This window comes from Pipistrellus hanaki (genome assembly GCF_964339955.1).
Source record: "Pipistrellus hanaki genome assembly, chromosome: 9".
Lineage (NCBI taxonomy): Eukaryota > Metazoa > Chordata > Mammalia > Chiroptera > Vespertilionidae > Pipistrellus > Pipistrellus hanaki.
The window spans coordinates 51540889-51554280 of NC_140511.1; the positions used below are offsets into that span (position 1 = coordinate 51540889).

The 13392-nt window shown below is 41.7% G+C and overlaps 1 protein-coding gene across 1 annotated transcript in view; it reads left to right on the top strand.

The window, feature by feature from the left end:
* Positions 1-13392, top strand: part of SPON1 (spondin 1) — a 252535-nt gene that overhangs the window by 95371 nt on the left and 143772 nt on the right. Inside the window, exon 4 of the mRNA XM_084893979.1 lies at positions 7739-7812. Coding sequence (XP_084750105.1) covers positions 7739-7812 — 74 coding nt within the window. The remainder of the gene's footprint in view (positions 1-7738; positions 7813-13392) is intronic.

The following is a 13392-nucleotide window of genomic DNA, read 5'->3' on the forward strand; positions in this document are numbered from 1 at the left end:
GCTGGGGGAAAGCTCGAGTGGTTTAAAACAATTATAGGACATGAGCAATGGCCCTGTTTACTACCCAGAATTGCCTACCTGTCAGGGCTTCCACAACTGGGACTACTTCCTACAGTCTATTTATTTTGTCCATGTGAGTTTATTTAAGATTTTTTTTTTCCAACGGATGACAAATTTCCAGCAGGTGCCCCTAAGGATTTCCACTGTTTCCTCGGCCACGGTACATGGGCATGTGAAATCCTCCTCCAGAGAAAAAATATTTCCCTCGCCTGTGTTTTCCTATCAGACTCCCCACACTCTCCCCTTCCCTGTACAGCCACGTCCCTCTTCACAGTGGAGAGTGCCCACAGGCATGCCTGCTCTCTTCCTAGTCGCTGCAAACAGGTGCCTGTCCTCCGCACCTGACGGGAAGTCCCAGCAAGGGGCAACATGGCCTCTCCAAATCCAAGCCCTTAGTTAAGGCCTCGTTCATAGTGTGCTACTCCAACATTCTTCTGACCAAGCTGTCCCTGCCCTGCCTCTTAAGTCCTATAGTGGCTCCCCAGGGAAACCTGTTGGCCTGGTATACAAGGCCAACAACACGAGCTCCACAACTGGGAGTACTTCCTGCAGTCTATTTGAGCTGCCCTCTTCTGTACCCCACAGTGCTTGGTTCATATTTCTTCCTATCCGTTGGCCTGCTTTTGAGAGCAGCGTTCATTTTAAGAACTTGACTAATAGTAATAGCTTTAACACGTCGTAGAGGCTTATTTTTCTTATAGAACGAGAAGGCCAGGGGTAGGTGACTGCTGGTATTGTTTCAGCACCTAAAAGATGTTAGGGCCAGTGTCTCTGTGATTTTTTTTTTGGCCATTTCCTCATGGTCACAAAATGGCTGTCATATTTCACACATTATATCTGTGATCAAGACTGGAAAAAGAAGGATGGGTCAGGGTGACTCATCAATTTCTTTTATCTGGGAAACAAAACTTCCCCTATATCCTGCAAACCTGTCGTATGTTACTGAGGCCACATGTGGTTGTAATGCAGGGTGTGGCAAACGTAGTTTTACGGTTATAATACAAATACGTAAGTAATACAATAATTGATAAATAATAATCCAAGAATAAACTCTGTGTTTCCTACACTCATAATGGAAAACCAACTTTTGTCATACCCTGTATTATACTGGATTTTGCAAAATGTTACCATTGGGAAAAACTGGGGAAAATGTACAATCTCTCCATAGTATTACTTATACTTGTAAACTCACAAGTTATAAGAAATATAGTTAAATTTCTTATAACTTGTGAGTTTACAAGTATATTAATAAAAATTCCCCCCCCAAAAAAATTATTCCTTGTCCTTTCTGTCTTTGAATAAACCCTTCAGACAGAAAAGGGTTTCATTCACTGGCATCACCATTCTATTCCTCTCTCTAGTCATTGGGGTTTGTATATGGGAAGTCAGTTTACTTACCTCCCACTGTATCACTTTTCTCATCTGTAAAGCAGATAATAGCAGGGCCCACTCCATGGCATTGTTAGGAGGATGAAATGAGTTGATATCCATGAAGGACTTAGAAGAGTGCTTAATTGTGTTTTGTTTTGTTTAGTTTTTAACAGATGACCACTGTCTTTAATGGCTAAATGGATGCTTAATTGTTAAATAAACAAAAAAGAAATAATATATCTTGTACTCAATCTCCTCCTTCTGTCCCAGATCCAGTAAATTCCTCAGTCCTTATACACTTTCCTACAACATGCCTTTTGGATTCTCTATTTATACTGTCCCTCTCCTAATTCAGACCTTCAGGGCCACCATCATGCTTCCTCCTGGTGCTTTGCCAAAATGAAGTTAATCTCTGCTCCTCTCCCTCCTTTGGCTCCTCCATTATTGTGCTCAACCTTGAGGTCCGGTTTCATTTTCCTGTTTCTCTCTTTTCCTCACAGGGCTAGCTGCTCCTTACCAGAAGGCAACATCTCCTATTTATCTTTACATTTTCAGCTCCTAACAAAATGTCCATCACAAAAGAAGTCCTTAGTAAATGGTTTATGAATGAGTGATAATTAAGTAGGAATAATCTCAAGGCAGCTACTAAAATTGCTTCTTTGCAGTAATGATCAATGACTATACCAGTCTTTGAATCAATAGTTTTGTGACCTCACACAAGGACTGTGGCCTTGCTATTGGGCAGACATGGACTTCGTGTGTGTGTGTGTGTGTGTGTGTGTGTGTGTGTGTGTAATGTGTTAGACAGAACCCTGCAGATAAGCTTTCACTTTTTTCCCCATGGGCACACTATTATGGGCTGCCAGATTGTCTGTTAACTCTTGAACAGAGCTCCCTGTCCTGAGATCCACCTAAAGCCATATAAAAGGTTGGTGGAAGGGTCTATAAATATTTGTTAATTAACAGAAGACAGTGGTCAGGTTAGCAGTTGGCATCCTTGTGACATAAAATAAGGCAGATAGCTTCAGTTCCTCATATTATCATCACTGTGACTTTAATATTTTATTCCTGGGTCTTCCCACAGAGTTGTTCTTTCATGGTAGAAGGAAGTAGATGATACAGATTACAAACTGGATCACTTCTATGGAAAACACCCCTGAGATCATAGACAAATTTTGTAATTTATTCCAAGAAATGTTCAATAATAGGAATTTTACTGGAATTGGGAAGAGGATTGACAAGAATAACCTGGAAACCACAAAGCCAAGCTTCCTTTTGGCTATTCATTATCTCCACCTAGAGCAGATAACCAGGGTAGCCCCTTACTCTTCTCTCCACAGGGGAAGATGGCAGACCTGACATCAATCATAACAATAGCTACTATTTATTAAATGTGTTAGTGTGCCAGGTGCTTTGTTAAGGGCTGGCGACTTAACCATTGCAACAATAAAGGCTACCACACACTGAATATTCAAAACATGCATGCAGTAAGGACTTGCATGAATGATCTGTACATGGCAATGACCCAGCCACTGATGACCCATGTGTATTTTTAAGCATTTATTGGCCGAGTCCTTTAGTTTATAAGGTCTCCCGATCCCTTTTCAGTGAGAGCAGGGATCTCAGGCCCTTTCAACACTAGACAAATCTACAACTTAGCAAACTCGAACTTCACTCCAACAGGCAAATTCCCTGAGTAAAAAGAACAGCCAATAAATAAACCCTTCAGACATAAAAGGACCAAGCATCCAAGAGATTCCCAATGGTGTTTCTGGAAATGTTCCACTTTAGGTTTAAAAGAAAACTTTTAAAATGATTAAGTTATTTAGAATCTCAATCTTCCAAAGTTTGAGAAGCTAACACACTGGGAAATTTAATTTAGATTTCCTGAACACACTCTCTCGTGATAAGAGAGCATTCAGTAGATCAACATAGAAATGCTATGCAATAGGACGGCCAAATTGCAACACAGAATGGGAGAAATTTGTCATTTTGAAATGCTAAGGGAATTCTTACTAACAGCTTTCTCATCTTGTAAAGCTATTATTTTCCTGAACGATAATATGATTTATAAATCTCAGCTGCGTTTTATACTTTCAATGCGAACAGACTTAAAGTGAAATGCATTTCCTGGGAATATAAAAGAAGCATCTTCTGCAACCAAGCATATCCTTGGTCTCTGCTGGCATATCGGTAGGTGAGCATTGGTCTTCAAAGTCCTGGGCGTAGCTTGGCTTCTTCCTTTGCACACATTCCCTGGGTGGCATCAGCCACTCTGAAAGCTTCAACTTTTACTTTTGCCTCAGTAACCTCTAAATCCACACTTCCCACCCCTTCATGTCTCCCCTGAGTTACAGATCCCTATGTCAGATTCCCCACTAGACAGACCACCGTCATATCCTACAGACAGCTCAATCTCAAATTCTCTCCTTTCCCCTGATCCTGTTTCTTCTCCCAATACTGCAATGCTACTGATGTCTATAGAAATAAGTAAGATGTAGTTCCTGCTCTCAAAAATATAATAATCTAGCACAGGAGATAGAAAAGTAATCAGGCAATTATAATATAGGTTAATCAGTGCTGTGGTGGGAAAAACCCAAGAGGCTGTGGCTGTGGTTCTCATAGGAAGACCATCCAGTTAAGGAATCAACCTGGGAAATAATATAGTTTAGTATGAGGTAGGTAACTGAATTGTGTGTGTGTGTGTGTGTGTGTGTGTGTGTGTGTGTGTGAGAGAGAGAGAGAGAGAGAGAGAGAGAAAGAGAGAGAGAGAGAGAAAGAGACTGTGTGTGTGTGTGTGTGTGTGTGTGTGTGTGTGTGTGTGTGTGTTATGTTGAGTAATGAAGGACAGAAAAAGTCCCATGGAGAGGCCCAGAGGTATAAGACCATGAAGACACATATAGAACATGGCTTGGATAGGATTGGATCGGGATGAGGCCAAATCATCAGGGCCAGATCAGAACCCCATTTGATGTATACAACATTTGATCTGCACTGAGTTTGAAATCCAAAGGGCATGATACAGAGTGCTGGCCAACCACAGGCATGGAGGTGTATGCTCAGGCTTTTCATGGTGATCACAGCCCAGGCTCCAGGCAGGCCCACCAGAATCTCAGTTCTCCACAGTGTGTTCCATGAGATGATCCGAGGAAAATCGACCCAAGGAAAATTAATTGGGGATTGTATTTCATAATATCTCACAGGGCAATTGAACTTTTTCTACCTAATCTTTAATCCTTACAACCACTCTGAGCATGAGACTAACCGTGGACTTGGGAGGTAGACAGAAAGAACTTCAAAACCTTAGGCATGTTACTTTAACCTCTGCCATTCCCACCTGGAAGATAAGGATGAAAATAGCCACAAGCCCTCATCATAATCCCTCTGAAAATGAGCATTTTATAAGTTTGCCAAACTTGACCTAAAGTGACATGAAGCTCCTTATAGTTTTACTTATCCTCTTAGTATAAATATTCTTATACTAAGAATTTTGCAGTAGAATATTAATGTGTTTGCTTATGGGGAAGTTAATGGCATATTGCCATCTTACCTTTCTAATATCTGAAAAATTGAATTCAAAAACACATCTAGCCCAAGGGTTTGGAGTGAGGAATTTGATGACCTGGAATATACCGTATGTAAGCATATGATATATGGAATAAGTACCTAAAGGGCCTCCATGGCACGGGGACAAGCAGGCACAGTGCAGGGGCTCAGAAGTTACCACTATCGCCAAAAGGAGAGAGTGAGCTGCCTTAGACTTTAGAAAATAAAGGATGAGGGAAACTGAAACATCTTATAGGAAATAAATATTTTCTAACTCTGGACTCCCAAATTTTTGCAATCACATTTTTGGAAAACTTGAGGATGATTTAATTTTTCAAAGTGAGTTCATGCTTTTGAGTCATTGACTTTGCCATTGTTCTCATATTTACAGCAGGAGGAAGAAAATGAAAATATTTGTTATAGACACTAGCAAAGGTAGGTTTTGGGGGAGAAAACAGCACAGACAGGGCCCTGGTAGAGTGGACAAAGTGTTCAGATAAGTGACATAAACTTCTCAATGTCTGAAACCCGGGGAGCATGGCACCAAGTGGCAATAAATGAAGCCAGAGGGATATTTGGGAGAAACTTTATGAAAAGCCTTAAATACTATAGTGAGTTTATATTTATCCTGTACATCAGGGGTTTTCAAACTATTTTGACAAGAGAATTTTATTGAGACAAAATTTGATTGGCAGCTCTCATGCTCTGTATACTGCAACCACACACCAACCCATTTTTATTCTCTGACTCAAGAGTTTTTTCAAAAGAGCAAATTTGATCGTCTCACTCCATAGGACACACTCTTCAAATATCTCTTCAAGCTTGGAGTAAAACACCATCTCCTTGCAGGCTCTGGATGATGTGGTTCTGCCCACTCTCCAGCTCGTTTCACACCACCTCTCTGGTTTGCCATTTGTAGATTCTCCAATGAGTCCTGACCCTCCCACTTCAAGGATTTTACAAAAGAGGCCTTCTCCCTTGCTTCTCCCTCCCAATTGCCTAGTTAGATCCCTTCTCTTTCAAATCTGTGCTTAGCCATCTTTTCTGGGGAGAGCCTTTCCCAGCTTGGTTAGATCCTCTGTGTTATATTCTCCCATGCATGTGAACTTCTCCATTAAACACTTAATCACAGTTGTGTTAAATGATTAGGTAAGGATTTAGTTGTTTGATGCTGCTTCTCCCCCACCCCCCAATACTGTAAACTTTCAGAATGAAAAGTGGCCCCATCTGTCTTGTTCATGACAGTGTCTCCGGCCAGTGTCTGGCCGCTAAGTGGGTTTCCAACAACTATTTGTTGAATATAATACCAGCATATGAAACAAGAAGGCAGATGGGGGAGGTTGCTGCTTTGGTTGAAATGAGGATAGAGCCTTTGGCTGAAGCAAGAATGTGGGGCCTGGAATACTTCCCACTAGGCCTTCTCCTTGCCTTCCACATGGGTCCCTGAAGCCCTCCTCGGTGGGAAACACTTTGAAAAGCATTATGGGATATTTTGACTAATAAAAGGCTTTGTTATCTGGCTCTGGGGTGAGAGTAAGTGTTCTCAAGAGTGCTCTCTTGCCTGAGGAAACTTTCTGCTTGATGGTCAACAGAATGGATAAATGATCAAAGTAGCTTTGTGTAGACAGGAAGCATATTTCATTCATTTATTTCAACATCTTGTCTCCCCTGGGTGGGGAAAGACTATAAAAGACATATGTAGACTAGTCTGAATTTTAGCCTTTTATGCAAGACAGGGTGCAGAGTAGACGTTTCTTTGGAAAGTCATCTTGGCCCAGGCCCAGACCAGCAAGAAAACTGCCTCTGTACTCAGCAGATCTGTGCACACTTGGCCCCATTCCTAGGTGTGAGATCATGTGATACAAGGCAAACTGGGTGACTCTTATCACTCATTCAGTGTGGTCAGCTGGGATGGAGTCAAGGGCTCCCTTTACCTGTTTAATAAGGTAAATCAAAGTAAAAATTACCTTTTGATCGAGTAGCACTGCTAAAGAAAATCAATAGAAATGGCTGGAGATCCACTGGCACTGTCTCAGCGTTCAGCATAGTAGACTTTCAAATTACTGGAACACTGAGTTTGGAGGTTTAACTTATTTGAAGCCAACTCAAAAAAGTAGCCGGGTGGGTTACAGGAGAAGTAGCATGTCTAATTAAAGAGAAAATATGTGCTGGCCAAAAGTAAGTCATTTTTCAACCTCAAAATATTCTTTCCAGATTCTACGAGTCTGTTTGACATGTTTAAGAGAGAGCTATAACAGCTGAGTTGTCTTTGTTCAAAATGTAGGAGACAGTTTTGTCTAGACTTTCAGGGAAGCTATAGAATGACATTTTCAGAGCAAATAAAAAAATATTTTTAAATTCCTTTTTTTCCCCTTCAGGAAGAGGATTTGAAATGCTTAACTGATTTTGGTTGATCTACAATGACCTCAATAGTTTGATATAGAGTAAAATGAACCATTGAGAAAATTATTGAAAATGCTGTTAGTTCACTTTCTTTCTTTAATATTAGCAGCAGTACCACCGATACAATTACTAATATTTATTGAGTGGTTTCTAGGTTATGTGCTAAGCTCTTACCATATAGTTTCTTATTTAGTTCTCATAGAAATCACATGAGATAGGTATTATTATTATTGTCACTTTTCCGATGGAGATACAGAGGTACAGAGAATTGAGGTGATTCACCCAAAGCCTCACAGCTATCAGTGGCCAGGCAAGAACTGACATCCTCATCACCGCACTGTGTCTTCTTTCCTTACAGGGCCAGCATCGTACAGAAACGCATCATTTATTTTCAAGATGAGGGCTCTCTGACCAAGAAACTTTGTGAACAAGGTAAGAGCAGGCAGCGGGAGAGAGCCAAGTAAATGGAAGGTGGCTTATTCAGTCCAAACACCTGGCCTCGGGAATTAAGATGATGTGCTTTCTGAGTTCCTCCGGGTCCCGCTTCCTCACGTAGCTCCAATTTTTAATCTGGCTGTGTGCTGTGGATAATTGGATCCGCCTTAAGCTCTAATTACCCAGCTTGGTTCCCTGGGTAGGAGATAATGTACCTTATAGTGGTGTCGTCTTTTTTATTTTTGTGAAACAGTGATTATTCTGAAGAGGTTCCCTGGAATAATTCACAGGACTTAATTAAGGAATGCACAGTTGTGTACCTTTAAGAAGTTTTAATGGTTTTCCAGAATAATCACCAACAGAAACTTGGGTAGTATGCGGACAAAATGGAGGAACCTTCTCCAGGGAAGCACAGAGGGGATGGGGTTGCCATGGGGGCATTGGCCTTGGTGATTTCACCACATTCAAGGATCTGGTCCTTAGATGTGCAAGGTCATCATTGCCCTCTCCACGGGTTGAAGGCATTCTAACAAAGCCCATGCAGACCAAGTAGACAGGGGAGGTCAGGGCAGGGGCCTGGATTCAGATCTGATCCGGGTTCAAAGCCTGCCTCTGCCCTTCCTCGCCATCTGACTTAATACATGTGAAATCATACCATGCCTCCTTGGCACAGAGTAAATGCTACCTGTAAGTATTAGTTATTGTTATCTGTAGCTGAAAGCTTGTTTATAAATCTTCTGTAAAAAAATGAAGATCTTAAACATCTGAATGTGTTTAGAAGTCATTAAAGAACTGAGTAAAAATAGAAAATGTTCTATAATTATACATCTTTATCTCATTTCTATTCATTTTTGCAGAAGTTTATTTGCATTTCAAACCATTAGCATTTTGAGAAGAAATAATCCTCTTTAATTCTAGCAAATCATAAACTATTAAGAAAAAGAAAAGTTGATAAAGGTCTTCTGGGAAAATTATAAGAATAGGTAAATTTTTTTGAGTGCTTACTACATCTCACGCACTATTCTAAGCACTTCACAGACCTTAAGCAGGTAATCTGCACAACCCTATATGGTAAAAACCATTACATCATCCCCATTTTATTTATTTTTTAAAATATATTTTATTGATTTTTTATAGAGAGGAAAGGAGAGGGATAGAGAGTTAGAAACATCAATGAGAGAGAATCATCTATCAGCTGCCTCTTTCACACCTCCTACTGGGGATGTGCCCACAACCCAGGTATAATACATGCCCTTGACCAGAATAGAATCCGGGACCTTTCTTTCAGTCTGCAGGCTGACACTCTATCCACTGAGCCAAACTGGTTTCGGTGCATCATCCCATTTTATAGATGAGAAGCCTGAGGTGGGAAAAATTTAATGGCTTGCTCAGCATCATTCAGCTTGCAGTAGAGGGCAGGGTTTGAATCTAAGAGCCAATGCCTTTAACCGTTTCCTTTCTGTCAAAGGGATTATCTCCCAATTCAATAGTGTGAACTGTTGCCTTTGGTAGATAAAAGCATCCTGAAGCAAATGTTTCCCTGCAGATGAGCTAAAACGGAAGTTAGATACTATATGGTGGGAGTGGTGTTGCATGTTAAGCCTGGAAAGAGCAAACGGGGAGAGGTGAGATACCTGCATTAGGGCCATAGGACAGGGGCCAGAGAATGGAACCTGTGGGTCAGGACCCTGGTCAATTTCCAGGTGGGCATCCCCATACATAGATTTTGGGGCTTTTCTTTCCCATATTTAATTGTTCACATGTCCACGCAGCTTTTCTCCAAACAAGGGAACATTTCAACTATTGAGGCTCTCGATTTCTAAAGAGCAATCCCATTCCTACGAGGACTCCATGAGATGCCATTGAAGTCCCGTGGGTTGGAGTTGTGAGTTTTCTGGATCACACATTTACAGGCCACGTTTTGGTTTACACCCACAGATGGCTAATCACAACCACTGGGGGATGGCTTTGTTAGTTTGACTATTAAGGACAACCTTATCTCCCAGATTTGAGAGTTCAAAGGAGGCCCTTGGCTGACACTTACATACTGATAACAGTCCTTAACTAAGTGCACATCCCAAAAACTCAATCCTTGTCTAAGCTATGATTATGCTAAAATTCTGTGATATAGTGTCAATAAAGTGGCATTGCAAATCTCTATTGGTTATTGCTTCTGAAGCAGAGATCCTCTAAGCATGGATACATGAAGCAGGCTGAAAGAGGTCAGAGGGGAGATGGGGAGAGGACTGGATGAAAGAAGGTGAAGGGATTAGCCAAAGAACATATATGTATAGCTCACAGGCACAGACAACAGTATGGTGATGGTTAGAGGGATGAGGGGAAGGGAGTAAAGGTGGTGGTGAAATGGGGGACATCTGTAACAGTGTCGACAATACATTTTTAACATTAATATTGAATGAAAAAAATAATGACTAAACACGCACCTGTTTAAAACACCACTTTCCGTTTTAAATATATATATATTTTTAATGATTTTTTTTACATAGAGGAAGGGAGAAGGATAGAGAGTTAGAAACATCTATGAGAAAGAAACATCTCTGCCTCCTGCACACCCCTACTGGAGATGTGTCTGCAACCAAGGTATATGCCTTGACTGGAATCGAACCTGGGACCCTTCAGTTTGCAGGCCAATGCTCTATCTACAAAGCCAAACCAGTTAGGGCTAAAACACCATTTTCTAATGACAACTTTATGGGGGAGAGGGGAGGTAGGGAGCCCAGCAGGACCTGGGCTATAGGATCTTTTTTTTTTTTTTTTTTTTTTAATATATTTTTATTGATTTTGTACAGAGAGGAAGGGAGAGAGACAGAGAGTTAGAAACATCGATGAGAGAGAGTCATCGATCAGCTGCCTCTTGCACACCCCCTACTGGAGATGTGCCCGCAACCAGGGTACATGCCCTTGACCGGAATCGAACCCGGGTCCCTTCAGTTCCCAAGCCGACGCTCTACCCACTGAGCCAAACCGGTCTGGGCTATAGGATCTTTTTTTTTTTTTTTTTTTAATTCTTTATTGTTTAAAGTATTACACAAGTAGAGCTGTAGGATCTTTAGATACAGTTGTAGGTGATCCCCAGAGACTGCAGACCCATGAGGAAATTCATCAATTAGCAAGCAAATCACGTTAAGAAAGTCTTTAATTCATCAGCATCGAGCAAAGGGATTTCTCTTAAATGTGCATGCCTACTTAATTATCTCTAGCTCTTTCATTAAGGTCTTTACATCCTTTGGAGAGTCCAATCAAATCAGTCAGGGAAGGGGAGAGAGATGCAAGTATCTATTATTTTTCCCCCCAGTAGAAGCTGTTAATGCATAGGGGAAAAATTAAGAACTGCACAGCTAAAAAGCAATGGCAATCGTTATTTTAAGAAAGAGACAGAAAACATTAAGCTACTTACAATTAAGTGAAACACATAAAATATTAAAAAAGGTGACCCATAATAAGCATCCACAGGCTCACTTTAAGTCCATGTCACAAACAATTAAGGGAGAGGGGAAGGTAAAGGGAGGAGCAGGAGAAAAGGGATAATGAGAAAAGGAAGAGAAAGGCGAGGAATGAAGAGTAAAGGATGAACACTGAAAAACGAAGTTGGTGGATTGAGAGTAGAAGTGGGGAGAGAGGGAAGTTCAGGAGAAGCTGCAGGGCCTGAAATTACCTGTATTTTGCAGGCCCTGCTGTGGTTAGCAGAGTGGAGGAGGGAAGTTAACACTTGTTATCACTACCCTTTGAAAGCCTGGTTCATTTTCAATAGGCTTGTCCTCAGTGGGAAACCATATGTCTGTTTCTAGTTTCAAACTTAGAAATGTTCTTTTTAAGTGAAAGCTTATTTTCTGCTGGAAGTTCAAAAGATTTATTGTAAAATGTATTCCCTTGAACTCCTGGATACATGTTAAGTTTACCACCCATAGACCCAAGAGCCCTTTGGATAAGGCAAAGCTCCAAGTTTGCCTTATTTTGGATTCTTGAGAGATGATTGCTGCCTCATTTGACAATGCCTGGTGGTCACCATCGAAACCCTAGCATGTACCTCTTAGCCCTGAATCCATTTTTCAAAACTAATTTAGTTTTTTCACAACGTAGTTGGTCATAATGGAAATGTAAAAGGCAAAAAATATTCAGGAATTATTGATTTATCCTACCTTTCTTGAAATATATTCAACAGAGCGTTGAATATATCCACTATCAAAGTGGCTCATACAAGAATCAGACGTGTGTTACCTGTGCATGAGGCAGTGGTAGCCTGTTCCTCAGCACAGACAATGCTCTGGTCTCTTCCAAGTGTACAAAGAGTAGCCACAAAGGGATGTCTATTTTGCCTGGTTTCAGACCTTTTCTGTAGGGCTGTTTAGAAATCCTGGAGCTGTGTAGGGAAATAATTTTTTAATGTACCATTCTTCATTTGAAAAAGCAAAGAGAGAAACACATAGAAGAATTTTCACTCTCCCTGGCTGGTGTGGATCAGTTGGTTGGGCATCATCCAATACACCAGGAGGTTCTGGTTCAATTCCAGTCAAGGGCACATGCCCAGGTTGTGGGCTAGATCCCTCGTAGGGTGTGTGTAGGAGGCAGCCGATTGATGTTTCCTTCTCACATCAATGTTTTGCTCTCTTTCTCAAAAAAAAAAAAAAAAATCAATAAACTATCCTTTTAAAAAAAATTGTTGAGAGAGAATCCAAGATGGCTGCTCGGGTAGGCAACTAGCAGCAGCCGCACACAACAATTTTAATAAAATACAACTAAAATATAAAATGGACATTACCCAGAACTACAGGAAAGTCGACTGACTGGAAATCCTACAACAAGAAGCAAGGAGAAAACCAGAAGGAAGCGCGGAGGAGCTGTAAAAGCCTAAGGTACGGAGACACGCGGCGCACGCGAAGAGGACGGAGCCGGAGAGGAGGGAGGCCGAGTGCCTGGCGGGCGTTCCCTAGCGGAAAGGGAACACTCCGACTGTGCTGGGCCCCCAACTGCTCTGAACCCCAGTTCTGGGCCAGACCCCGGGGACTCAGGCTCAGCCATAGGGAGCTGGGCTGTAAGTCGGAACCCCGGGGAAGCGGAGAAAGGAGGTCCCGGAGGCGCGCACACTGCCCCCAGAGAAGGGACGGTCGGCTGTGCCGCGGGATTGCCCTGACAGGAAGGAGACTGGAGCTCCAGACTGCTGTGAACGCCACCTCCAACTCCACTTCCAACTGAACTGAACCCCAATACCGGGCTCATTGTGGAAGAGCATAGACTGTTTGGCAGCAGGCGAAAATCGAGGACACCTTTCTCTCAGAGGCGCCGGCAGCGAGCACTGAAGGACCCGCATAGGGCGGGGCTGACGGAAGCCAAAGCTGCAGGCTCCACCCTGAAACCCCGTCCCATCTGTAACTGCGAAATGCGACAACAAAATAGATCACAAACGAAAGAAATGGAGGACAAAAAGCGTCTGGATATAGAGTTCAAATCTACGCTTATAAGGTTTTTCAAGAATTTCCTAGAAAAGATGGATAAGGCCTATGAGGATATGAAAAGAGATCAACTAGAATTAATAAGGAGTCAACAAGAAATGATAAG